Source organism: Tamandua tetradactyla, chromosome 17 (assembly GCF_023851605.1).
Source record: "Tamandua tetradactyla isolate mTamTet1 chromosome 17, mTamTet1.pri, whole genome shotgun sequence".
Taxonomy (NCBI): Eukaryota; Metazoa; Chordata; class Mammalia; order Pilosa; family Myrmecophagidae; genus Tamandua; species Tamandua tetradactyla.
In genome coordinates this window covers 14,945,491-14,972,759 of record NC_135343.1, presented here as the reverse complement: position 1 = coordinate 14,972,759, position 27,269 = coordinate 14,945,491, and the positions used below count along the sequence as shown (strand labels likewise).

Below are 27,269 nucleotides of genomic sequence, written 5' to 3'. Positions count from 1 at the left end.
GTATAGCTCTAAGTGCATACATTAAAAAAGAAGAAGATGGGAGGCAATGGCCGCACAGTGGCAGAGGTCTCACCTGCCATGCCGGAGATCCAGATTCAATTCCCTGTGCCTGTCCATACAAAAAAGAAGAAGAAGAAGAAGAAAGACCTCCATTCAGAGGCCTAATCTCACAGCTGGGGAATCTAGAAAAAGAAGAGCAAACTAAACCCAAAGTGAGTCGAAGGAAGAAAATAAAATTAAAGCAGGGATATATGAGATAGAGAATTTTAAAGAACAATGAAAAAAAAAACAGTAGAACCACTGATATCAAAAGTTGGTTCTTTGAAGAGATCAGTAAAATGAACAAATCTTTAGCTAGACCGACAAAGAAAACAAGGGAGAAGGTACAAATAGCTAAAATAAAAATGAACCCCACAGAAATAAAAATGATTATATGAAGCAATATGAATAACTGTATGTCAACAAATTAGATAACCTAGATTTAAAGGACAAATTCCTAGAAACACAAAACTGTCTACACTGACTCAAAAAAAATAGAAGGTCTCAACAGACCGATAATAAGTAAAGAGTTTAAAATCAGTACTCAAAAATCTCTCAACAAAAAGAAAGCCCAGGACCAAATGGTTTCACTGGTGAATTTTACCATAATTATACACTATAATCAAGTTGGATTTATCCTAGATACACAAGCATGGGTCAACATAAGAAAATCAGTTAATGAAATTAACTCAGTTAATGGAACAAAGGGAAAAAAACCACATGATCATCTCAGTTCATGCAGAAAATGTACTTGACAAAATCCAGCACCCCTTCTTGATAAAAGTGCTTTGAAAACTAGCAATTGATGCAAACTTCCTCAACATCATATAAAAGTATATATGAAAACCGCAAAGCTAACATCATACTCTTAAAGATTGAAAGCTTTCCCTCTAAGTTCTGAAACAATCCAAGGATGCCCACTGTCACCACTTATATTCAAAATTCTACATAACATTCTTGCCAGAGTAATTGGGCAAGAGAAAAAAGAAAAAGCATCCATATTAGAAAAGAAGAAGCAAAACTTTCCCTGTTGGCAGGTGACATTATCCTATATTTAGAAAATCCAGAAACAAATCCACAGCAAAGCTATTAAAGCTAATATGCAAACGTAGTATAGCGGTGGGGTAGAAGATCAACATGCAAAAATCAGTATTGTTTTTATCCACTAGAAATGAACAATTTGAAGAGGAAATCAACACAATTCCAATTACAATAGCAACAAAAGAATAAAATATCAGGAATAAATTTGACAAAAATCTAAAGGACTTGTACGTGTAAAATTGCAAAATATTGCTAAAAGAAATCTAAGAAAACCTAAATGAACACATAGACATTCTGTGTTCATGGATTGGAAGACTGGATATCGTTCAGGTTTCTATTCTAACCAAAGTAATTTGTAGATTCATGACATTCCCAGTCAAATTCCAACAGCCTTCTTTGCAGAAATGGAAAAACCAGTTATCAAATTTATATGAAATGATAAGAGTTTCTGAATAGCCAAAGCCATCTTGAAAATGAAGAATGGTATTGGAGCACACACAATACCCGTCTTAAAACTTATTACAAAGTTATACTAATCAAAACATCGTGTTACCACAAGGACAGACATATAGCCATTCAGAATTGAATTCAGAGTTCAGAAATAAATCTTCAATTCTGTGGCCAGTTTATTTGTTTATTAATTTTTTTCATGGGCAGGCACTGGGAAGCAAACCTGGGTCTCTGGAATGGCAGGCTAGAACTCTGCCTACTGAGTCACTGTGGCCCACCCAGTGGCCAGTTTGTTTTTGACAAAGATGCTAAGTCTACTAAATTGGAAATGGATAGTCTCTTAAATCAATGGTACTGGGAAATATATGAAAAGTGAAGTTGGGCCCATACCCCACACCATATACAGCATTAATTCGAATGGATTAAAGACCTACAAATATGAACTGAAATTATAAAACTCTCAGAAGTAAGCATAGACAAGCATTTGAGAATCTTGCATTTGGCAGAAATTTCTTAAACTTTGCACCAAAAGCCCAAGGAACAAAAGAAAAGATAGATAAGACTTTATCAAAATTAAAAACTTTGTACATCAAAGAACTTCATCATGAAAGTAAAAAGACAACCTAAAGAATAGGAGGAAATATTTGGAAGGTGCATATCTGATAAGAGTTCATTATCCAGACTATTTATAAGAAATATTTAAGGAATCCTACAATTCAACAACATAAGGACAAGCACCCTAATTATGAAAACGTCAGTGACTTAAATGGACATTTCTTTAATGAGGATATGCAAATGGCAAAAGCACATGAAAAGTGCTCCACATCATTAGCTAATAGGGAAATGCAAATTAAAACCACAGTGATACACCATTTTGCACCCACTAGAATGTGTACTTTATTAAAAAAATGAAAAATGGAGACGGCGCACGATGGTGACTTAGTGAGATGTGAGATTTAGTTCATCCTTGCTAGTAAATAACCAGGAACAGTACAGAACAACTGCTGGGGCGACATCAGTGACCAGACACACACAGCATACACCAGTCTGGACAAGCTAGACCAGCTGTAGTTCCACCCAGAACTGTGAGTCCCTCATCTGCAAAGGCTGGCACCTGTCCCCCACAGGCTTGTTCCCAGAGGGAAAAGGAAAGAGACTTTACTAGCAGCAAGGGGTTGAGCTCAACCAAGCTCCATTTGGGGGATTAATTAACAAATTCTGACTACTAAAAATAAGCCCTCAGCTCAGCAGAACCTCCAGTAACAGCTGAGGTTGCTGGGTTTTGCCCCAGTACAGAGTGGGCAGGGCTAATAGAAAAAGAAAAAAAGAAATAAAACACAGGTGTTTTTGAATTGGACAGCACAAAATACTTGAAAAGGTCTGGGCCCTGAAGGAAAGGAGGGGGCACATAGGACCTGGAGATACACAGAGCAACATACCAACTTAAGCTCTTGATTGGCAAATGCGAGGAACGGGGTCCTGCTCTGAAAAGGATTTTTTTCTTTTCTATTTTTTGTGGCTGTGTTTCTATGACTTGACTGCTCTTTCAATAAAACTGCAAGGCTTCTCAGGTTCCAACTGCCCCAGGCAAGGGTGGAATTAAGCTTCTCTGAAAGCTTGTTGGGAGGCTGTTCCTTCCCCAGGAGAAGAGTGGGGTGCAGCTCAGGTGGAATCCCTCCCTCAAGGAATTCAGACCCCAGGGTCTGGAAAAGTGAAGCTATGAAAAACAGCCTACAACCTCTCCTCTGTCTCAACCATACCCTCAGCAGGGAGAGTCTGCTGAAGTTAAAGGTACTCCATCACTTTATGCTGGTGGGACTTGCAGGCAGACAAGCACCACATACTGGGCAGGATGAGAAGAATACAGAGTGTAAAGGCTTCATAGGAAAGACTTTCAACCTGCTGGGTCTCACCCTCAGGGAAAACTGACGCAGGTGGCTCTTCCCTCTTGAAAGAAGGCCAGTTTGGTCTGGGAAAATCTGACTGGGGTCTATAATATCTAGGTAGACCCTCCTAAGGGAAAAAATAGGGGCGGGGGGGCACCATACAAGCAGGGTGAAAAACAAGAAGACACAAACTGAAAAATTCTGCTCTGTTGAACATAACCTAAGCTAGAGGTCTACAATACGCTGAACTGAACGTCAAAGAACAAATAGACAGCAAAGCCATCCAGCAAGAAAATCCTAGGTAAAAAAACTGAAAACAATCTCCAGAACAAACTAATTGAGGAAATTAAATGCCAGCAAAAAATAATGACTCATACTAGGAAAATTGAAGATATGGCCCAGTCAAAGGAACAAACCAACAATTCAAATGAGTTACAGAAGTTGAAACAGTTAATTCAGAACGTTTGAACAGACATGGAAAACCTCCTCAAAAATCAAATCAGTGAATTGAAGAAATGTATAAAGAAGGCAAGGGATGAACAAAAAGAAGAGATAGAAAGTCTGAAAAAAAATCACAGAACTTATGGGAAGGAAAGGCACAGTAGAAGAGATGAAAAAAAACAATGGAAACCTACAATGTTAGATTTTTTAAGAGGCAGAAGACAGGATTAGTGAACTGGGGGATGGGACATCTGAAATCTGAAAAGCAAAAGAAAATATAGGGAAAAGAATGGGAAAATATGAGCAGGGACTCAGGGAATTGAATGACAAAATGAAGCACAGGAATATAGGTGTTGTGGGTGTCCCCGAAGGAGAAGAGAAGGGAAAAGGAGTAGAAAAACTAATGGAGGCAATTATCACTGAAAATTTTCTACCTCTTATGAAAGACTTAAAATTACAGATCCAAGAAGTGCAGCATACCCCAAACAGAACAGATCTAAATAGAAGTACTCCAAGACACTTACTAATCATAATGTCAGATGACAAATAGAAAGAGAGAATTTTGAAAGCAGCAAGAGGAAAGCAATCCATCACATACAAGGGAAGCCCAATAAAACTATGCATAGATTTCTCAGCAGAACCCATGGAGGTGAGAAGGCAGTGGTATGATATATTTAAGATACTAAAAGACAAACTGCCAACCCAGAATTCTATATCCAACAAAATTGCCCTTCAAAAATGATGGGGAAATTAAAACATTTTTTCAGACAAAAAAATCACTGAGAGAATTTGTGACCAAGAGACCAGCTCTGCAAGAAATACCAACGGAAGCACTTGAGACAAATAAGAAAAGACATAAGAGAGAGGTGTGGAGAAGAGTGTAGAAATGAAGACTATCAGTAAAGTTAAAAAGAAGAAAAATTGGATGTGACATATAAAATCCAAAAGGCAAATGGGAGAAGAAAGTACTACCCATATAGTAATAATACTAAATGTTAATGGATTAAACTCCCCAATCAAAAGACATAGACTGGGGCCATGGTGGCTCAGCAGACAGAGTTCTCACCTGCCGTGTTGGAGACCTGGGTTCAATTCCTAGTGCATGCCATGCAAAAAAAAAAAAAAAAAAAGAAAGACATAGACTGCAGAATGGATTGAAAAACAGCCCATCTTTATGCTGTCTACAGGAGATGCATTTTGTCCTTTGGTTTCAGGTTACTATATGGTCTCACTGAAGTTCGTGAATGAATTTGGAGAATTTCAGTTAAGAACAGAGACTATCAGGAGATAGAAACATTTGAACATAAGTTCAAAATGAAAGGTTGGGAAAAGATATTTCATGCAAACAGCAATCAGAAAAGAGCAGTCCAGCAAATTAGACTGCAATGAGTACAGCAAAGTGGCATGTTACATGATCAACACTCAAAAATCTGTAGTGTTTCTATACATTAGTAATGAGCAATCTGAGCGGGAAATCAAGAAAAGTTTCCACTTACAATTGCAACCAAAGAATAAAATATTTAGGAATAAATTTGACTAAGGATACAAAAGACCTATACAAAGAAAACTATAAGAAATTGCTAAAAGAAATCACGGAAGACCTAAATACATGCAAGGGCATACCATGTTCATGGATTGGAAGACTAAATATAGTTAAGATGTCAGTTCTCCTAGATTGATTTATAGATTCAATGCAATACCAATTAAAATCCCCAAAACTCACTTTTCAGAAAGAGAAAAACCAGTAACCAAATTTATCTGGAAGGGCTGGGTGCCCCGAATAGTTAAAAATATCCTGAGAAAGAAAAATGAAATTGAAGGTCTCACACTACCTGATTTTAAGGCATATTATGAAGCTACATTGGTCAAAACAGCCTGGTACTGACATAAAGGTAGATATACTGACCAATGGAATTGAATAGAGTGTTCAAATGTAGACCCTCTCACCTATAAACAGTTGATCTTTGATAAGGCAGTCAAGCCAAATCACCTGGGATAGAGCAGTCTCTTCAACAAATGATATCTAGTGAACTGGATATCCACATGCAAAAGAATGAAGGAGGATCCATATCTCACACCCTATACAAAAATTAACTCAAAATGGATCAAAGATCTAAATATTAGATCTAAGACCATAAAACTTATAGAAGAAAATGTAGGGAAGTATCTTAGAAATCTTATAATAGGAGGCAGTTTCCTAGATCTTACACCGAAAGCACGAACACTGAAGAAAGAAAGAACGAAATGGGACTCCTCAAAATTAAACACTTTTGTGCATCAAAGAACTTCATCAAGAAAGTAAAAAGAGGCGGGCCGCGGTGGCTCAGCGGGCAAAGTGCTTGCCTGCTATGCCGGAGGACCTCGGTTCGATTCCCGGCCCCAGCCCATGTAACGAAAACGGAGAAACAAAATACAATAAAACAAGAAAATGTTTAAAAGATGTTTCCCTTTCTTCCTCTCTTCCTTCCTTCTATCCTTCCTTCCTTCTCTCTGTCTTTCCTTTAAAAAAAAAAAAAAAAAAAAAAAGAAAGTAAAAAGACACCTACACAATGGGAGACAATATTTGGAAGCGATTTATCAGATCAAGGTCTAGTATCCATAATATAGAGAGAGATTGTTCAACTCAACAGCAAAAAGACAACCCAATTACAAAATGGGCAAAAGACATGAACAGATACTTTTCAGAAGAGGAAATACAAATGGCTAAAAGGCACATGAAAAGGTGCTCAATTCCCTGGCTATTAGGGAAATGCAGATCAAAATCACAATGAGATATCATCTCACACCCACCAGGATGGCCATTATCAATAAAAATGAAAATGACAAGTGTTGGAGTGGATATGGAGAAAGAGGCACACTTATCCACTGTTGGTGGGAATGTTAAAATAGTACAATTGCTGTGGAAAGCAGTTTGGTGGTTCTTCAGGAAGCTAAGTGTAGAACTGCCATATGATCTGGCAATATCATTGCTAGGTATCTACTCAGAGGACATGAGGACGAGGACACAAATGACATTTGCACACCAATGTTTATAGCAGCATTGTCTGCAATTGCCAAGAGATGGAAACAACCCAAATGTCCATCAACAGGCGAGTGGCTAAACAAGCTGTGGTATCTACATAGAATGGAATATTATTCATCTGTAAGACAGAATAAAGTTATGAAGTATGTAACAACATGGATGGACCTTGAGGACATTATGCTGAGATAGATTAGCCAAAAACCAAAGGACAAATACTATATGGTCTCACTGATGTGAACTAACATTAGTGAATGAACTTGGAGAATTTCAGTTAAGAACAGAAACCATCAGGAAATAGAAATAGGGTAGATATTGGGTAATTGGAGCTGAAGGAATACAGATTGTACAACAGGACTGATTGTAAAAATTCAGAAATGGATAGCACAATACTACCTAACTGTAATACAATAATGTTAATACCCTGAATGAAACTGAATGTGAGAATGATAGAGGGAGGAGGCCTGGGGGCACAAATGAAATCAGAAAGAAAGATAGATTATAAAGACTGACATGATATAATCTAGGAATGCCTAGAGGGTACAATGATAGTGACTAAATGTAGAAATTAAAAATTGTTTTTGCATAAAGAAGAACAAAGGAATGTCAATACTGCAGGGTTTGAAAATAGATGGTTATTCATATTTTAAGACTTTAACTTATGTGTGAGACTAAAGAAAAAGATGTTTATTTGGTATAAAATTTATATTTTGACTAGTACATCTCCTAACATAACTTATATGGACTAGGGCATGAGATTTTCTAGGTTTGTCCAGAGTGATGCCCTGATAAATCCCAGAGTGATTTGAACAGTGAATAAAAAAGTATTTACAAAGTCCCCTTGGGGCAATGGTGAGAAAGATCGATATTTCTTCTTCCCTATTTGGAGAAGGCCTGATATTCTTGCAAGTAGTGAGGGCCACACAATCAATAGGCCGAACCCTGAATCTTGGGGTTTGTTCATATGAAACTTACCTCCGCAAGGGATAGGCTAAGCCTACTTAAAATTAGGCCTAAGAGTCACCCCCAGAGAAGTTCTTTTGTTACTCAAATGTGCCCTGTCTCTCAGCCAACATGGCAGGCAAACTCACTGCCCTCCACCTCTCTACGTGGGACATGACTCCCAGGGGTGTAAACCTCCCTGGCATCGTGGGACAGAAATTCTTGAATGAGCTGGGACTCAGCATCAAGGGATTGAGAAAACCTATTCGACCAAAAGGGCAAAGAGAAATGAGACAAAATCAAGTGTCAATGGCTGAGAGATTTCAAATAGAGTTGAGAGGTTATCCTGGAAGTTATTCTTACGCATTATATAGATAACCCCTTTTTAGTTTAAGGCGCACTAGAGAGGCTAGAGAAAAGTACCTGAAACTGTAGAGCTGTGTTCCAGTAGCCATGTTTCTTGACAATGATGGTATCATGATATAGCCATTGCAATGTGACTGTGTGATTGTGAAAACCTTGTTCTGATGCTCCTTTTTTTATGGTATGAACAGATGAGTGAAAAATATGGATTGTAAATAAATAGTAGGGGGAACAAATGTTAAATTGGGTAGGGGAAAATACTAGTGGTCAGTGAGAAGGAGGGGTAAGGAGTATAGTATGTATGAGTTTGTTTGTTTTTTTCTTTTTATTTCTTTTTCTGGAGCGATGTAAATGTTCTGAGAAATGATCATGGTGATGAATATACAACTGTGTGATGATATTGTGAGCCACTGATTGCACACCAAATGTGGAATGTTCATACATTAAGAATGTTCATTTCATATGGGGGTTGGTTGGTTTAGTTAATAAAATTTTTTTTAAAAAGTGAAACATAGTATTGGAGAATATGTGGAGAAATACCTTCATTCATTATTGTTGATAGGAATGTAAACTGGTGTGGCCACTGTGGAGAACAGTTAGATGGTTCCTCAGAAAATCAAGTATTGAATTACCATACAACCTTATATATATATATATATAAGTTTATACCCAAAGGAATTGAAAGTAGGACTCACTCTGATATTTACATACCTGTGTCCATAGCAGTATTGTTTGCAATGGTCAAAAGATGGAAGCAACACAAATTTCTATCAACAAATAAATGGAAACACAAACTGTGATTGTGCCTCTTTGAAACTATTATATACCCCAGAAAAAGACATCTTTTAATCCTAATCCAATTTTGTGGGGCCAGACCTACTCTTTAGCATCAGAAATTTGATTGGATTGTTTCTGTGGGGGTGTGAAATGTCCAGTTGTGGGTGTGACCTTTTGGTTAGATTACTTCTATGGAGATATGACATGCCCAATTGTAGATGTGGCCTTTTGATTAGATGGAGATGTGACTGTGCCCATTCAAGGTGGATCTTGATTAGTTTACTGGAGTTCTTTAAGAGGGGAAACATTTTGGAGAAACTGCAGATGCAGATGCTTGAAGATCAGAAATGACAGAGCTGACGGGGCCAACACAAGACCCAGATGTTTGGCGATGCAGGGCTCAGCAGACATTGCCATGTGCCTTACCCTGAGATGCTAAACAAACCAGAACCTGGAGAGAGCCAAAGGAAGCCAAGAGATGAAACCCAGCCCTGGAGAAACCAAGTGAGGAATCTCCACAGAAAAAAGGCTGCAAGCAGTGGAGTCCAGGTGCAGGAGTCCAACAGATGCCAACCACGTGTCTTCCCAGCTGACAGAGCTGTTTCAGATGGCATTAGCTTTTCTTGAGTGAAGGTAACCTCTTGTTGGTACCTTAATTTGTATATTTTCACAGCCTTAAAACTGTGAACTTGTAATGCAGTAAATTTCCTTTTTAAAAGTCATTCTATTTCTGATATATTGTATTCCGGCAGCATTAACAAACTAAAAGAGTGGTACATATATAAGATGGAATATTAGTCAACTGTTAAAAAAAGAATGAAGTTCTGTTACAGATGATAACATGGATGAACTTTGAAGACATCTTGTTGCATGAAATAAACTAGACCCAAAAGGACAACCTCACTATATGATCTCACTTATGTGAAATAATTAGAATAAGCAAATTCATTAGAATCAGAAACTGGAATGCAGATTAGCAGGGACTGGGATTGAGTAGGGAATGGAAAGTCGATGCTTAATTGGTTTAGAGTTTCTCTTTTGAGTGATAAAGTTTTGATAATGGATGGTGGTGACGATCGTACAACATTGAGAATGTAATATACACCAGTGAATTAAATATTTTATGTGATTAAAAGGAGAAAATTTTGTATTGTGTATATGTTATTAGAATAAAAATTTAAAAAAAATACATAGGACTGTATGACACAAACAGTGAACTCTAATGTAAACTGTGAACTATAGTTTATAGTGTAATTATAATAATTTTGTTTTATCAATTGTAACAAAGATGCCAAGGTGTTAATAGTAGAGAACTCTATTTTCTACATGATTTTCCTGTAATCTACATCTTCTCCCATAGAAAAAATAGCAAAATATTATTTTTTAAAATGACGAATTGCAGTCCTTGCAGAAGTTTCAAATTAAAGGAATTGCTCAAGTATCTCTTATCCAGCAGTAGCTCAATCATCTTTTTAGCTGATAGTGTTGGGAAGATTCATTCAACTCTATGTAGAGGCAAAATAATTAACTAGGTTGTTAGAGAAGAGGTTCTACATGATTAAAGGAGTTGTTTTTTTTCTTTTCTTTTGTTTTTTAGCTTGCGCGAGGGACATGGAAGGGATAATTTAATGACAGGATTCCAATATAGTAAATGAAGAGTTTTCCTGGGTAGAAAACACAGGTCATTTGTTCTCCACTTCCACAGAGGTTCAAACTGGAGAAAATTGGCTCCAAGTATAGAAGGATTGAAGGTGATTAGTATTAGACATAAAACTTTTATTATCAGTATGAATATGGGATGAGATTAAACAATGGAACAAGTCAAGAGAGGTCATAAAGATATTTTAAAATAAAGATAGCTGTCTGCCTGGTATGTCCATTGGACTACAGGATTTTGTTATTGAAGGAGACCTTAGATATCACTTATTCTAATCTACTTTTATAAATGATGTGGAGGGACATTACGTAACTTGCCTGTGACCACATTGCTAGGTACTGGTATTTTAATTTGTGGGTGAGTTTTAAATGTCACCTCACTTAAGCCATGCAAAGGGAACCATGCAGAAGTTTCTGCTTCCCAGTAGGTTTCACTTCACTAAGATAGACTCTTAAAGCTCACGGCTACCTGTGTTCTTTTTCCTTAAGACCATGAGGATTGAGCCAGTTTGCAGACCAGTTGTGTCTCTTCTTATCATTAAAATTGTTAAAGATTTTTATTCTTGGACAGTTAGAACTTGTCTCTAAACAGATAATATACTTTGAATAACTAGACAGTTTGAACCAAGGTGATCAATCTTGATAGAGGCCAGTAGAGGACACTGCCACAGTCTGAGATGGGATTTATCAGAAACTCTTGGTTGATGGCTGTCCTACAAAGACTATACAATTTGGTGGATGATTTTGAATACGTTATTATGTCTTGGTGGCTTATTTGTCCTCCTTAGAGATGTACATTGTAAAGCTTTGGATTTTGTTTTGTTAAATACTGGTTAGAGTCATAGGAAACACATTTAGACTACAATTCATTGTGTATGGCATTTGCAAATATGAATTCTGATCATTGGAATTAGTGGGATAAATTGCATATAAAGGATTCTATATCCATTACCACAACAGAAGGAAATTAGAACAAGGTATTTCACTTGATTTTATGTGAGTATGTGAGTACTAAAAATGAGATAAAATATTTGAGAGTATACCTAGTACATTGCCTTGACATCTAGCAGATACTCAGTAAATGTTCCTACATTCCCTTCCTCTTTCCTTCCGTGGGTTTTAGCATGGTTATTAGAATCTTCCAGAAATGTCACAAATTCTTGTCAAAAGGAACGTTAATAAAATTGTTCTATTTAAAGTGTTTATTTTTAAATTATCCTCAGTGTATCTTGAGCCCTCACTTGAGCTATAATTGACTCACAGCATGCTTAGATTTTACAAGCTTTTAATACCTTTTCAGAGATAAACAGTCACCTGAAAAATCAAGTTCAATTGGGCAAAGAAAGATTTACTCTGTACCTATGTGTCCAGCAAGTCTTGGGCTAGATTTAGGGTATTTTAAAATCCAGAAAGAGAAATTTCTATTTGATGTGGCATTTGGGAGTTACCATACTTTTTGGAAATATTGAAAGCTGAAAAGAAAAACTTGTAAAGATAAAAATGGGAACAGAAGCATTCCTTCTCAAACTCTTTCCCCATGTGTTTGTAAGGGTTAAAAAGAAAAAGAAATTAAAATCTGTCTATACTTTTGTACAGTTTCTTAAATTGACCATCCATCCCTGTGTTTGAACTAAACAGCCACTCACTGTAAATGTTAAACCTCATGCTCTAATGGTTAGTGGGGTGAATTTAACTGTGTTAAATAACTTGGCGAACTTGGCCTTTGAGCAGTGACAAGAATGTTCAGGACTGATTTCTCCAGCCCATCCACTGTTTGCAAGGAAAGGAGAGACATACTGAGGCCAAGTATTATATTCAACCCTATGATGGTAGGTTCAGGGGTCAAGTTGATCAGGTGATGGTGCCCAGTTGTCCGGTCAGGAAAGCACTGGGCTAACCATTACTGCAAGCATATATCGTGGCTGGTTAATAAACCAGAAGGCTAGTTTATAAAATCATTAGTCAGTTGATTGCATCAGACACTGATTACATCTATGATCAACTTAAGGGTGTGTCTTATGCAAGGAGAGACTCCAATCAGTTGAATTTAATCCAGTCAGTTGAAGGTTTTTAAGGAGGAAGAGAGAATTTTCACAACATCTTCACTAACTCCAGGGATAGATCCAGAACACTTTTCCAGTTGTAGCATGAAGAGATCAGTAGACCAGTATGTGGCTTGTTGATACAGGATCAGAAAGAAATCCCGCAGCTGGATTGGGAGGGAGGATTATGCTAAAATTTAAAACTGAATCTAGAGGTTTTTATTACTTAGGAAAATTTTATACTGTTTATGGTAGATATTTATAGTTCTTCACTTTAAAATGCTTCATTTTATTTTGGATAAAGACTGAAATTAATGATTCCCATTTAATCTCTAGGACTTCCAGTGTTTATGTTGCTGAAAAAATCTTCTTTGTGTATAGTCCAGAGTTAGGAAAGAATCATTGTTAAGGTATACAGTTTCATTGTGCCAGAGGAAAACTTTACTTCTAGCTGCCTACAATGTTTACTTAGATTCTGAGAAATCCAGTTTCAAATTGTATTTGTTATTTTCTTGGCCAAAAATGATTAAAGAATGAAATGAAATTTCATGATGGAATAAAATTTTCATACTCCATCTCTGTGGTTCATTATCGGCAAGTAACTGGGGATTTGCATTCATAACTCATGCATCTATCCCCAGAGCTCCAGGGCTGGACTAAATCATGTGCAGGTCAGGAGCTGAAGGCTCAGCTCTTGCTTATTCAGACTGAGTGAAAGCGCTGCACATTCCTCTTAACAGCAAAATCCTTCACATCTGATCTGCCCTGACTCCATAAAAGACCAAGAGACGAGTGCATTCAGGCAGCCACTGAATCATTAAAAGGGTTTGTATTAGTCAGGGTTCTCTAGAGATACAAAGGATACAAACTCATGTATCCTTTCATTTATTTAAGAAATATTTGTAATTTTGACTGAAGAGCATTGTTGAAAGAGCTTCTTAGAGTAAGCACTACACTGGATATCTTCTCCCCTCCTTGTTGGAAAATTCCCTCCCTTATTTCCTAATACTTATTGTAATGGTATGAGTGCAGGTGATCATTGCATCTGTGATCCTGTGTTCTTGCTTCATACATGGCTGTGTCATGCCTAGTTCTTACATGAGCAAGTGGAGGGCAGTTAAGGTGATGGAGGCAGATTCCCAACTCTCAGCAGCTGCCATTTTCACTACATTGGGATTTAATGGCCTGTGAATAGTCAGCCTGGGTATAGCCTTGATAACTTGGAGGCAGGGTGGAGGTGGCCCTAGAAAGGTTGTGTCTTCTAAGGCTTAGACTTCTGCTTGGGCTTGTCCCAGGTGGTTACACATTGCAATTTTCAGATATTCAGTGTGTCTTGTTGTTGATACTCCTTCATAAAAATATTTTTTAAAAGGTTGTAATGTGTTGATTTGAGTTAATTTACAGAGAGCAACTACTGCTTTGAGCTGTTTGGGTAGGTAAAGATATTTAACTGAATATTCTAACTGCAGATACTAATGTATTTTTTTTGTCCAGGAGAGCTGGAAATGTATAATTTTTAGCATAACTACTATCTACTGCTTTTATTCTCCCTCTCCATCCAGACCAAGGATTTTTAAAAATCACTCTTCAAATGTCCTAAACCTATTAGCCTTCCAAATAATGTATTTGGATAAAGAAATCCATGAGCTTTGCAGAGGGCAAGATTATAATAAATGCAACTTTTAAGTGCTAGTGTTTTGATCTATAGGAAAAGGAGCAAGTAGTTCAAGTGGTAGTAGTTGTAGATCCTTTGATGAATTGAAAGTTGGTGGAGGAGGGGCAGGTAGAGAATTTGGCAGCCCCAAATCCAGCAGGTAAGTCAGTGAACTTACCTGAGAATATGGGAGAAGGGCTTCAGGAAAGCCACAATTATAACAAAAACATATTGATAGTCACGAGACATGCTGAAATGTCTGCTTTTGCAAATCCTCTGGGTAAAAACTTATTGTTTTTAGTGGTTTCTGTCTTTTATTCATGCATACATACCCACACATGTTTTTTTTTTTTCCTGAAGACCATTGTTTGAATCTAGAAACCACATGCAACAAAAAGGAAAAAGAAATCTTTGGTGAAATAGTACTAGAATTGACAAAAATATAATTGGGCTCTGAACCTAGAGAATAAAAGCAGTGGGCCTCATATAAACAAGCCAGTAAGGCCCCAGAGAAACTCACGCCTCTTTCTCCTATTTCCAGCTCCATTTGGAGTGGGGTGGTAGGTCTTTATGACAACTTGGAGTATGTTTGGTGCAGGTGAGTTTCTGTATCCTCAGCCAGTTGAGATGAGAACATTGTAGAAAAACAACGAATTTGTACATGTGGGCAGTGCTTTCAAGTTTCCATGTTATTCTACCTACTGGAGTCAGTTATTAGTACCACACATCAATTAGCTGTCTGATAGTCCTTATGTTTTACATACATTATCTCATGTAAGCTTCACAACAACCCTAAGAGGTAATTATTCTTCCCCTTTTGTAGAAGATAAAAACTTGGGAGGTTTCACAGCTAGTAAGTGGCAGGACTTGGAGTTAAATTTAACTCTGCTGGATTCCAAAACATATTCTTAATGCCCTTCCTGTGTTCTGTGTTATAAAGGACTATAATGACTCTGATCTGTTCCCAGGGTCATTTCAGTCTGGAAGACCTGAGATGCCCCAGACTACTGTAGGCATCCTAGGCTCTGGGGAGCTGAAGGTCAGTAAGCTGTGCCCTGCTCTGACAGGGCGAAATATGCAGCACAGTAACTTGGCACAAAAAAGGAAGTGATTGATTCCCACCAGAGAAGATGTGGTATGATTTCATAAAGAGGGTAATAACTGAGCAGCACTCAGAGGATAAAGAGGAGTTCCCCAAGGGAACAAGGTGAAAGGACAGGCCCATCTAGAATGACCTGTGACGTACAGAGGAATGAAACAATAATTGGCTTGACCAAGCATATATAGAATGATTTTTAATTGTACAATTTAAAAAATTGTACAATTTTTTTAAAGCAGAGGCTTCAGCCTGCTGCTTCTCTCCCAACTTTCAGAGATACATCAAAAGGTAGAGCCATCTCAAACTTTTAAGGTTGTCAGTAGGTGATCATTTTCCAAGAGCAAATGGCCATGGTATATATGAGAAACACACCGTAATGACAAGGCATTCCTGAGAAAGTTCAGTTAGGGGCTTGGGGATGGGACAGCAAAAAGTGACTCTCACCAGCAGCAGAAGTTTGGCGCTGTTATGTGCAGCATACAACGTGTAGCCTGACCTCTGGAAAGCAAGAATTAGACTGGACCCGGGTCTGGGAATGGAGAGGAACTGGGGGAACATTGATTATGTCAGTGAGGAAGAATAGAAGGATATTGGCTAGATCCTGAAGCTGCTCTGAAACTTTTCTGAGGACTCTCTGCTTCCTGTGCATTGGGGGTGCTCACTCGAGGCACTGGGCCTTACAGAGTCCTCTCAGTTCAAATCCGCTTCCCCCATATTGCCTGAAAATTTTCTCTCAGCCATTTTACTTGTGAGGATTAAATTGGGTAAAACTTTTTAGAACTCCTTGGTCCTAAATAAATGTTTGGTAGGTATTAGCTGCTGATAAAGCAGCATCTCTCTTATTCTGCTTAACATGTTACCAAGTAGAGACTGGTTGGTTCAAAGTCACTCAGAACTCACTGTGATTAGGCTGAATCAGGTTGCTTTGACTTTTCCAAGACTTCGAGGATATGCGGCAACTCTACTATAAAAACACATTAGAAAAACTGTTTTACAAGTAGACCCTAATTAAAATGCTGGATGTCACTTGCAAGTTTTATAACCTAAAGTATGTTAGGAAGCCTGACTTTCTCTGTTCTTAAAATAGACATAATATTACTGATCTTATAGTGAAGAATTAGTGAAGTAAATGAAGTAGTGTTTATAAATAAAGCACATAGCCAGTCCTGGTGCACAGTTCCCTTCCTTTTGACTGTTTGCACTGAGAAAAGTTGGGGTTCATGTAGGAAAGGGTGCAGGCCTGGGAAAGCACCTCTTGCTTGTCACACACAGGTCTTCTTTCTGCCTGACCCTACTTGGGCACAGCTAGATATGATCTCCCAGACCACCTCCCTCCTCTCAGGGTGTCTAGCCTGTATTTACTTCCCATGGCCCTGAGAATCATTGGCTGATTTGCCCAGCTTCCCTAATAGACGTAGGTTCCTTGTGGCCTGGGAGGGACTTTATGATTCTCTGATACCTTACTCAGTGCATGCTTGTGGTTGGCACTCAGGATGCCTCCTGTGCCTAACCTACAGGGTGGGTGAGCAGAGGCACTTTTGGTGATGTCTGGCCATTTACATATGAAACCTTTAAGGAGAACTGAAACAGATTCTGAGAGTAAATGTAAGACAGAAACTCATAGAAAAAGCTCAGCCACCACTCTGGGCAAGGAGACACAGTGGAGGGTCATCCCAGCAGAATGGTCCCTTCCTGCTCAGAGCACTGCCTCCTGAACTCACCAGGGCTCCTAAGGGTTAAGCCTAAAGGTGTGTATCACCCTCATTTGAAGGTCCTTTATCACCTTGAGAAAGCTATTCCAGCTTGCCCTACAAGCTGCCTTTTTGTGTGCTGCTCCACATCGTGGGTGGCCCTGATTTGTCATCGTCAGGTTTTCTATCTGTCTCTACCTTTAAACTGTTAGTGCCCTGTGAACAGCATCTTATTCTTCACCTCTCCATCTCTAAAGTAGAGCACATAACCTGCCAGCCATACCGTGTGGTCATCCAGTGTGTGCCAAAGAACAGCTGGAGATTCTTGACCTCGGGTCTGGGAAACACTGCCCCATGGGTTTTGGATGTACATCAAAATTTACATATGAATCTCCCAAATTTGTATGGGAAATTATGTGTATATGTTCATAAGTCCATTTCCCTTGTGAGAGGGTTCATAGTTTATATTAGACTAAAATGTTTTCATGATCCAAAAAAAAAAAAGTTAAAAAGTCATTCATTTAGAGATTTTCCACATACTTGTAAATTAAAGTTTATGTTTTTATTAGCTGAAAGGTATTTCTTTATGTTCCCTTGATATCCAGATGTGAACTACAGCTTGGGGTAGTCAAAAAAAACCTCTATATTGGGCCTGGACACTGATGCTTACACATTTTAGAGAATCCATTTAAGCCTTTCTGAGTTTCATTTATTTTTCATCTGTTAATTTAGACTTATAATGCCGTCGATAGGAGTGTTGTATGGTAGAGATAATTTGTGTGCAGGTGTTTTACAAATTGCCATGAGCTATACAATTATGGCATGCAAGTATTCCTGGTACACGAGTTATTTCTCCTATCTCATAGTGCTGAGAACATGGGAGGCAATCAATAAATATGTGATTAAAATGAATGTGGAAAGGGTTATTGGAGTGAGAGAGCCGGAGGTTTAAAGAGATCTGTGTCTTCCTTTGCCTGCTGATTCTGTGAAGGGCCTGATGATATTTAGGCCTAAAGCACAGCCAGGGCTATTGAGGAAATGGTTTTAAAGATTGTTAGAAATAGAAGTGACTTTGAAATCCCAAAATATTTGCTTTGTTTTTTACAGAAGAAATTGAGACTTAAAGAGATAAAGGGTGTTCCACTTCTTTTTATCAGGGCTTGAGACTTTTCCCCATAATTATTTTGGAGAGGGAGAAATCCTATCTCTGAATGTCATCAATTTGTTGTTCTATCATTTTCTAATTAAAATAATATAAAATTCATCCCATAGTCTTAATTGTTTTATTGGGGTCATTGGAGGCCTATGCATCCTAGAATATATGCTGGTTCTATACTAAATATAGGCATAGTACACTCTAAGAACTTTTTATTTCCAAAACATCTTTCTCTTTAGAGTATTCTCATTGACAGCTCCTGGAGGGATTCTCAGAGAGATTTATGCAGTGACTTGTTTCTTATGACTATAGAGTCAGTGGGTGGCCAAAGCAGGTGAAAATCCAGATATTCTAATCTTCAGTCCTGATAGCCACTAGATTCTGTTATGTCCTTGAAGGGCATCTCTGCTTGATTTTTTTTACTGAGCCAAGCTAGAAGACTGTCAAGGGAAAAGATAAATTTTAGCTTAAAATATACTCCACTTGTGGCTGAAAATACTGTGTGTAGATCCCCTCAGACCCCAGCCCACAAACACCTAGGGAAAAGCTAAATTTTCTTATCAGGCTCTCCCCTTCAAAAGGGGAAGTTTTGTTTTGCTTTTTAACCTGGTTGTGTGCATTTGGAAAGTACCCTAGCACAGGGTATCCGAAAGCAGAAAACTCTGGCACTTTTTCCACTTTCCATTCTTTCTCCTGTATGAATGCCAGATTCCTTTGGGAAATCATCATTTGCCAAAGGTCAGGAGCAGAAGGAGGGGCATTTTTTAGTGTACAGTTACTGTTAATTGGAAACTAAACATCTGTAACCATGTCAAAGTTATTTGTATTTGAAAAGAAACATTTATATACAAGAGCCCTTTTGGTAACATAAAACACACTATAACACAGAGTGTGTGTTAAAGGGATGGGGGAAGACAGGGAAGCTTCAGACAAATAACTGTGCTGCACTGAGGTCATTTGCTAATTATATCACAAAGCATTTTCAAAGTATTTTCTTTTTTTTTGTCAAGTGAGGTTTTCTCATACTGCCCCCATCCCTGCTAAGCAAACATTTTATTGCATTTGCCAATTACAGATTATACCTTTAATCATTTTAAAGGAGAATAAATGTAAGAAAATGAGTGAGTTGTCAGAACTTAGTCAGTGATCAATGGGGAATCTCTAGCTACCTTAGCCCTCAGTGTCTTCCTTAGGAATGGCATCAGATGAGTTTATCATCCTGAAAGTTCCCGCTGATGAATGTACCCTCTTAGGGAAAGATTTACCTCCTTCTTCTCTCTCTTCCTACATCCCCCTCTCCATCTACCATGATGAAATTCTATTTAGGTTGCTCAATTTGTACAGAAATTGTATTCGTTTTTTTTTTTTTTTATTTATTTACTATTAGAATGTGTGATACGTCTGGAGTACTAGAAACATTTCAACAGGCTTTGTCCCTCTACAAGCTAAGCTTGTGTGGACAGATGGCCTTAATCACTCAGTTCTTACAAGTAATTCCTTCCTGTTCTAAATATCAATAGCTGGAACACTGCTTACTTCTGGAAAAAAACAGGAGAATATCTCTTTTCCCTTCTTGTCTTGGCATCTAAGCACAGAGACATTTCTGTAAGTTGAGTTATTTTCTTAATTGTGTTGAAGATCATGCAGACTTAAGAGTTCTAGTCAAGACTTTGGACTTTCTTCTCAGATATTCCTATATCTGTGGAGGCTCTTAAGTGTACATCTTCAACAAAATGGTTATGGATTCTTGGGTTTTGAGTGTTTACAAAACCAAGAGGCTCTTAGACAAACCTGCCTTTCCAATGACCTTTGTAGAATCTCAAAATACCACTTGTTCGTGACTTTCTCATATTTTAAGAATTGGCGGCCTCTATTCAAGCTCTTTGGGTGTGAATAAGCTCAGAGTCAAGTATTTGATAACTTGAAGGTCCATCTTTCGTTCTCTTAAAAGTTCAGACCATATTAGTTTTGCATTTGTGGCACTCCGCAGTTTGGTCTTACCTGCTTCTCGGCCATAACTTCCACTGTTGTTCATGAGCTTTTAGGCACATATATAACTCTTTCCTCTCAAACATATCTTGTGCATTTCTACTATTGCTTTGTACTGTTGTTCCTGTTTGAAATAATTTTCTAGTTTCTCTTGTCCTGCTTGAATCAGGCCTGCTTTCCTGAGTTCTGTCCTAAACACCACAACCCACAACAATCTTACCCTCCTCTGACTTCCTGCAGCCATAATGTCAAAATCATCTGCTTATCATTTTTTTCAAAACTGTCTTGTGCTTTTCCTTATCTTTTCAAATATACTACTCATCTTGCCAACCATATTGTAAGGTCCTCAAAGACAATAGCGACTGTCTTATTTGTTATGGCAGATATCATGGTGCTTTACCTCAATGTAAGTTCCCAAAGAAAACTTGTTTGATTGTGGAGGAGTGAGTCATTTTTGCTACTACCTGCTCATTGTCTTATTCCCAAAGCCTATTTACATTTATCCCTTGATAGAATTAAAGATGGGAATGATGTTTATAACCAAAGTCACCAATAGAGCTAATAGAAACACAAAAAATATCATTTGGAGTAAAGAGCAAACCCCTTCCCCTCCACCTTGATGCTCCAACCAGAGCTAGATAGAACCTCAGCATATACAAAGGCATGGGTGCAGAGCTGAGTACTGAATGGTCATGTGTTTTTATTTCTTCCCAGGTGTGGCCGCTCACCTGTCTACCGGTCCCGTGAAATGGCAGCTCGGGCCTTGGTACCATTTGTTTTGATAGACCAAATCCCAAATACCATCCGAACTCTCTTGGCCAGACTACCCGATTGCACTGACCGGTGTTTCCGGCAAAACCATATTCACGGGATACTTCTCCAGGTAAGTAATGCTACTTTGTGTGGCTTCCTTCAACCACCACAGGGTGAACTTGGGTTTTTTCATTTACTGTTATTAGCTGAAGTCTTGCTATAAAGACTTTTAACAAAATTCTTTTCAGTCGCTGAAAGAGAATGTATTTCCTACATGTGCTTTTTTCATCACAAACACTAGTACAGTGTTATACTGTGATTCTGTCAGATCATTTTTTGTTTTAAGGCCTATGTTTTCTACAGCACACATTTGTACTTGGACTTACTGACCTCTCCAAGCCAGAAAAAGACGCTATGCTTGATGAAATTCTGGGCCATACCCTGTTCAGGGTGAGGCTGTGAATATTCCTCAAAAGAGAGGTTAGCCCAAGAAGCACAGCTTCTTATACACATCAGGATGATTTGCATCAGGGTGCATTAGATGGAAATAGCAAACGTTCCTTTCCTATTTTCTGGGCTGCAAATGAAGTTTTTTTCATTTTGAATAAATATATGCATTCATTTACTGTGTTTTTTCTTTAGCATTTCTTTTAGAAAAGACTAAAATACAACAAACGAATGAGAAATAGACTTCTTATTGGAACTGTCCTTTTAAAATCCTAATTGTAAACTTGGGGGCAGTTATATTGGTATTGGAGCATATCTGGTCATGCTCCCAGTTTATGAGCAGAGCTGAGAGATGGCTTTGGGATCTCAATCCATGCTATAAGCTTGAGGTCTACACTTATGGCATAGGAGGTAGTATATAAAGTGGTGAACAGGACTCTCAGCCAGACTGCCTTAGTATAACTCTCAGTCCACCACTCACTATCTGCACATCTGTTTCATTTTTGAAAGGGGATAAGAGTGGTGTACACCTCATGGGGATTTTGTGAAGATTAAATGAATTGATGCATGCAAAGTACTTAGAATAGTGTCTGATACATCTTACATGTGATTTATATATATATATATATATATATATATATATATAGGTACTTCTGCTCTTATAATTTTGGTGAGTATTTTCTAATAACTATTACTTCTAGATGAGAATGTGTGGTAGACTTGCTTCTTGTGTTTCTTCTTTCCCTATTTTATATATTCAACAAGTCTTTATTGAGTACTTACTGCATACTAATGTGTCACAATCAAAGCAGTGACTAAGTCGGTCTTTGCCTTGAAGGAGCCAGTAGAGTAGTAGGCAAAGAAAGACCAGAAAGTAGGCAAATGTACTGTCATGTGCTGAGTCCTAGGGGAGCGCGTAGCAGGGGGAACAGAGCTACTCTGGGGAGTCTTGGGAGAAAGTGACATCTAAGCAGAAACTGGAAGAAGTTAGCCAAGTTAAGAGTGGGGAAGTGACTCCTGTGTGAAGAAAACAGCATATAGAATGTTTCAGGGTAGGAGAGAATCAGCCCGCATGGGAACTACAGATGTGAGTGGGGCTGAGGCTCTAGGTTTGGTGGTTCTCAAATTGGACTTAGGAGCTCTTCGAACTCTGAAAAGTTATTGAGGATCCTAAAGAGTTTTTTTGTGAGTCATATCTGTCAATTAGAAATTAAAGCTAAGAAAATTTTCAAACACATAAGATTCACAGCACTTACTCCATTAGTCATCAGCCTGTTGACATCATCACATGTTATGTTGTGTCTGGAAATCTCCACTGCAGAGAATGAGAGTAAAAGAGGAGACTAGTGCTTTAGTTTCTTTTTGAAAATTGCTTATTACTGCAGACCTCCTGAAAGGATTACACAGCCCCCCAAAAGTCCTTTGAGAATCTCTGGTCTGTGTTGTATATATATATGGGTTTTTGGTGGTTTCTTCAATATAAATTCTTCTATAGAGCTTAAGCACTCATCTCCCTTGAGTCATCACTATATTCCTATGATGAAAAGAGGGATGGATGTTATTATTTTAGTTTAGTGGTGGGCCACTGAGGCCCCATGGACATCATTATTTGCTCATACAAGTTTGATCTCTTGATTCTGTCTGTCAGACCTTTCTCCTTCTTTGAAGAAGAGGCTGCCAATAATAAGCAATGCAGAACTATTTTTCAAAATGTGAACCATTATTTTCTGCAGCCGCATAAGCAGGGAGAGCATATTGTCAGGCAGTTCCACCATTGGACTTTCTTTCCTTAAATCCACTCTGGGCTGAACTTTGTCAGAGGTCGTGGGGTTGGGATTGCTTCTTTGGCTCTTTCACCAGTTGTGCAAACAAGCCTCTCAGCCTAGTTTCTCACACGTACCACAGCAAGTCTGGCTTGTGTTTCATTAGTCTGCCCAACCACAAAAAATGATCTTTTGATCTCTGGGCTGCCTTTGATATTCTCAGATTTACTTCTGCTAGATGAAATGTGAGATGTGGAAACAGTGTAGAAAGATAAAAACACTATAATTTGAATTGTTGTGGCTGTTGCTCTTGTTCCTGAGTGTTAGTAAGATAAAGGGCTTGTTGAAAAAAAAAGCACTGTGGGTGTTGGATATTGTGTTTGTGTTTGCCAAACAGCTTAATGTCTTTATCAAGGTTGGTTTATACTGTGGTTGAGAAAAGGAAGTCATAGGCATGTGAAAAGTCTTTTGGTTTTGCCCATTCAGGTGTCACATCTTTGTTGTAGTAATTCTATTATGGCCAGTTCTTGATTGAGAAGGTACAAACGTTTATGATGGGGAGGATTTTTTTTCTCTTTCCTTTCTGTAGCTTATAGATTCCATGCTCACATAAAGCCACCCTTGATATCAGTCAAAGATCTATACCTGAAAAAGAGGTGTTTGGGATGTAGGAATGATAATCTCCTTGGGACCTTTGGAGCCAGCTAAGTAAAAAATAAAATTGTTATTTTTTGAGAAGCAAGAAATCATTTTGTAATCAGAAAACAAATTCTTTCACAGAACATTTTCTTGAGTTATACATTTTGACTTCTTTGAAAAATATTTACATAAATACATCACGCTCCAGAGTATTTCTATACTATACCTTGAAAAGAAGAAAGATGCTGACCTCTGCATTTTCTGGCAGTATAGAAGAAAGATTCTAATTAAAGGACATGCAGAAAAATGAAAGAACATATGGGATTCATTTCTTAATCATTTTAAAAACCAGAGGTTCATAATTACAACGTTGAAATGGATAGAAGTAACTCACATTAGAAAGGTGAGATTACGCAGCAGATTCATAAGAGCCCGAGGTAAATGACATTAAATCTCAATAAAGGCTAGATAAGAGCCATGGACATTACCTCATTTGGAAACAGCACTGGCAGGGCTGCCCTGTCTTTTAAGTAGAATTAACCGTCTGTTTTTGCTGCCCAAACTCTTCATGTTGGGGACTTAGTGTTAGTACTAGGCTGCTTATTACTCTAGGGAAATCATATTTGGGTTCAAAAAGTTCCTTTGTGTTGAGGAAGAGTTTGAGCAGCAATCATGTGGAAAGATTTATTCTGATTTCTGGGTACTTAACTCACATTTTGATGTTTCATAAGAAAATGTATGCCAGTTTGAAGTAAAAGTGTAAATTTTTCAGTTTTAACCAGCAGAACCTGTTGAACATTTTAATTTTTATTTTTCTCCTCAGTTTGGCGCCTTAGTTTCTTCACTTTGAGAATTCTGAGTCAAAATGGCTCTTCTATTCTGGCTGTGGAGCTGGGTAGCAATGCTGCACGCTTGGGTTAACCTGAAATATTAGCCAGGGAGGGACTTCTGGTGGCCTAGGTCCTTGCATCTGGGAAGTGTCCCCTAAGAGAAGTAGAATTAACATTTGCTGAGCACCTCCTGGGTTCCACTGTAGTTGCCCATGTGATTTCATTAGCACTCTTAGCAGTCCTACAAAGGAGGTGGTGTTATTTCTAGCAGTCCTACAAAGGAGGTGGTGTTATTTCTCTCTCTCTCTCTCTCTCTCTCTCTCTCTTTTAATGAAGAGATTGAAGTAAACTGGAGAGCATGACTTGTGGAAAGTCACAGAGTTCATAAATGATGGTGATAAGATCATACATTCTTAAGCATGCGTTCTTTTTCTCTTTAGAATATGCTGCCTCTCTGATCATTGATGTGAAGACCAACTTTTATGCCTATGGGGAAACAAACCAAGAGTCTACCTCTGCTCTGTTTTGTCCCTTGTCATTCGGTTGGTCTCCTTTAATGTAATTTGATGTGACACTGCAATGTGGGCACAGAGTATACCCATCAGTATTATACAGAAGGGTAGAGGAAGTCAGTGTAACCCTGACACCCTACAAATGGAAAAAGACCTTTAAAATACTTGTACCTTCCCTCTCTCCATTCATCCATCTTTCATCACTTCTCTTTGGTCTTTCATTGAATCCTCCTGATCTGGAAACACAGAATCCTCTGTCAGGACCTAGGCTGTAGCCAAGTCCACAGTTCCCCCAGCACTGTTACTCTTTAGAGTTTGACAAACCTCTGTGTCCTGGGCAACCATAGGAATTATGGCTGCCTTGGCATGGGAACCAGTGAGTTAATGAAAAAGTGGTCAGTTCAGCAGACACTGGCTTGGTCTCAGCCAGACCGGTTCTGAGCTCTGGTGAAAACTCAAGGAGTTTGCCCTTCAGGCTCTTTCCTCCCAGTGGGGGGAGCTGTGGTCTAAAGCCAAGTGAGCCCTCAGGGACCAGGGAGCACAGAAGTGACAGAAATGCAGACCAGAAAAAAAAGAAAGAAAGTATCTAGACAGGGCATCAGGCAGAAAATGACAGACTCCCACACCGAGGCCATTTCTGCTTTAGAATATCTGGAATGGTCACTGGATATGCTTTGCTTTGGGGCAAGAGTCAGGATCTTTATGTGGGTGGAAACAGGGTGCTGAGCTGGCAGGGACAGTCTGAGGACAGACGTATGGGCAGATCTTGGTGTTACCTTTGTAGGAAAGAAAAGCAGAAAAACAGGAAAGAAGTAAAGTTAGTCCAGTTCAGCCAGCTAATTGTGTGAAGGAATAACTGTTCAAAGAAGCAGGGATTGGACCAATCATCCTTTGCTCTCTGCTTCTGAGAGAAACAGTAGAAGGAAGCAAATAGAAAGTCAGTGTTAGAGGCAGCTTGAAGTGTAAACTCTATAATGTGGTTTCTTAAATAAGGATACAAAAGAATATTTATGAAAAAGATGTTTTTTACATATATTTTTGCATCAGAATTTACCATTAAATGTAAATTAGTGGGTAAAGGATGATATGGCCCATATTTTCAAACTTTAACCTCTGTGCAAGACCAAAGGGAGAGATGTTTGTTTGGTGCAAAATTTATGTTTTGGGGAGTGCATTTCCTAATTTAACTTGTACAGTCAGTTTAGTTGACCACCATAAGTACATGGAATCTTGAATAGGGTGTGAGTGAGATCTTGTTGGTTTGAACGGGTTAGTGTGATGCTCCAATATGTTCCAGAGTAATTTGGGCAGAGAATAAAAAAGTATTTGTAAAGTCCCCTTCAGGGACTGGGGAGAAAGGAGGAAATATTCAGCTTCCCCATCTGGAGTATTCCTGATATTCTTGCAAGCAGAGAGGACAACGAATTCAATATGCTGAGCCCTCAATCTTGGGGCTCGCCCCTGTGAAGCTTATTCCTGCAAAGGAGAGGCTAAGCCTACTGATAATTATGCTTACGAGTCACCCCCAGAGAGCCTCTTTCGTTGCTCAGATGTGGCCTTTCTAAGCCAACTTGGCAGGTGAACTCACTGCCCTCCCCTCTGTGGGATGTGACTCCCAGGGGTGTAAATCTCCCTGGCAACGTGGGACCTAACTCCTGGGCATGAGCCAGGACCCGGCATCATGGGAATGAGAAAGCCTTTTTGACTAAAAGGGAAAAGAGAGAAATGAAACTAAATAAAGTCTCAGTGGCTGAGAGATTTCAAACACAGTCAGGAGGTTATCCTGGAGGTTATTCTTAGACATTATATACATATCCTTTTTAGTTTACTGTGTATTGGAGTGGCTGAAGAGAAGTACCTGAAATTGTTGAACTGTGTTCCAGTGGCCTTGATTCTTGAAGAAGACCGTATAACTATATAGCTTTTACAGTGTAACTGTGTGATTGTGAAAACCTTGTGTCTAATGTTCCATTTATCCACGGAATGGATAGATGAATAAAAAAATAATAATAAGGATAATAAATAAATAATAGGGGGAGATAAAGGGTAAAATTGGACATATTAAAATACTGTGGGTCAA

At 38.5% G+C, this 27,269-nt stretch overlaps 1 protein-coding gene across 6 annotated transcripts in view; it reads left to right on the top strand.

Moving 5' to 3' along the window:
- Nucleotides 1-27,269, top strand: part of THADA (THADA armadillo repeat containing) — a 456,651-nt gene that overhangs the window by 258,030 nt on the left and 171,352 nt on the right. For all 6 annotated transcript variants that reach the window (XM_077134100.1, XM_077134099.1, XM_077134098.1 and 3 more), the window contains exon 29: nucleotides 20,960-21,128. In XM_077134100.1, the coding sequence (XP_076990215.1) occupies nucleotides 20,960-21,128 (169 nt within the window). The remainder of the gene's footprint in view (nucleotides 1-20,959; nucleotides 21,129-27,269) is intronic.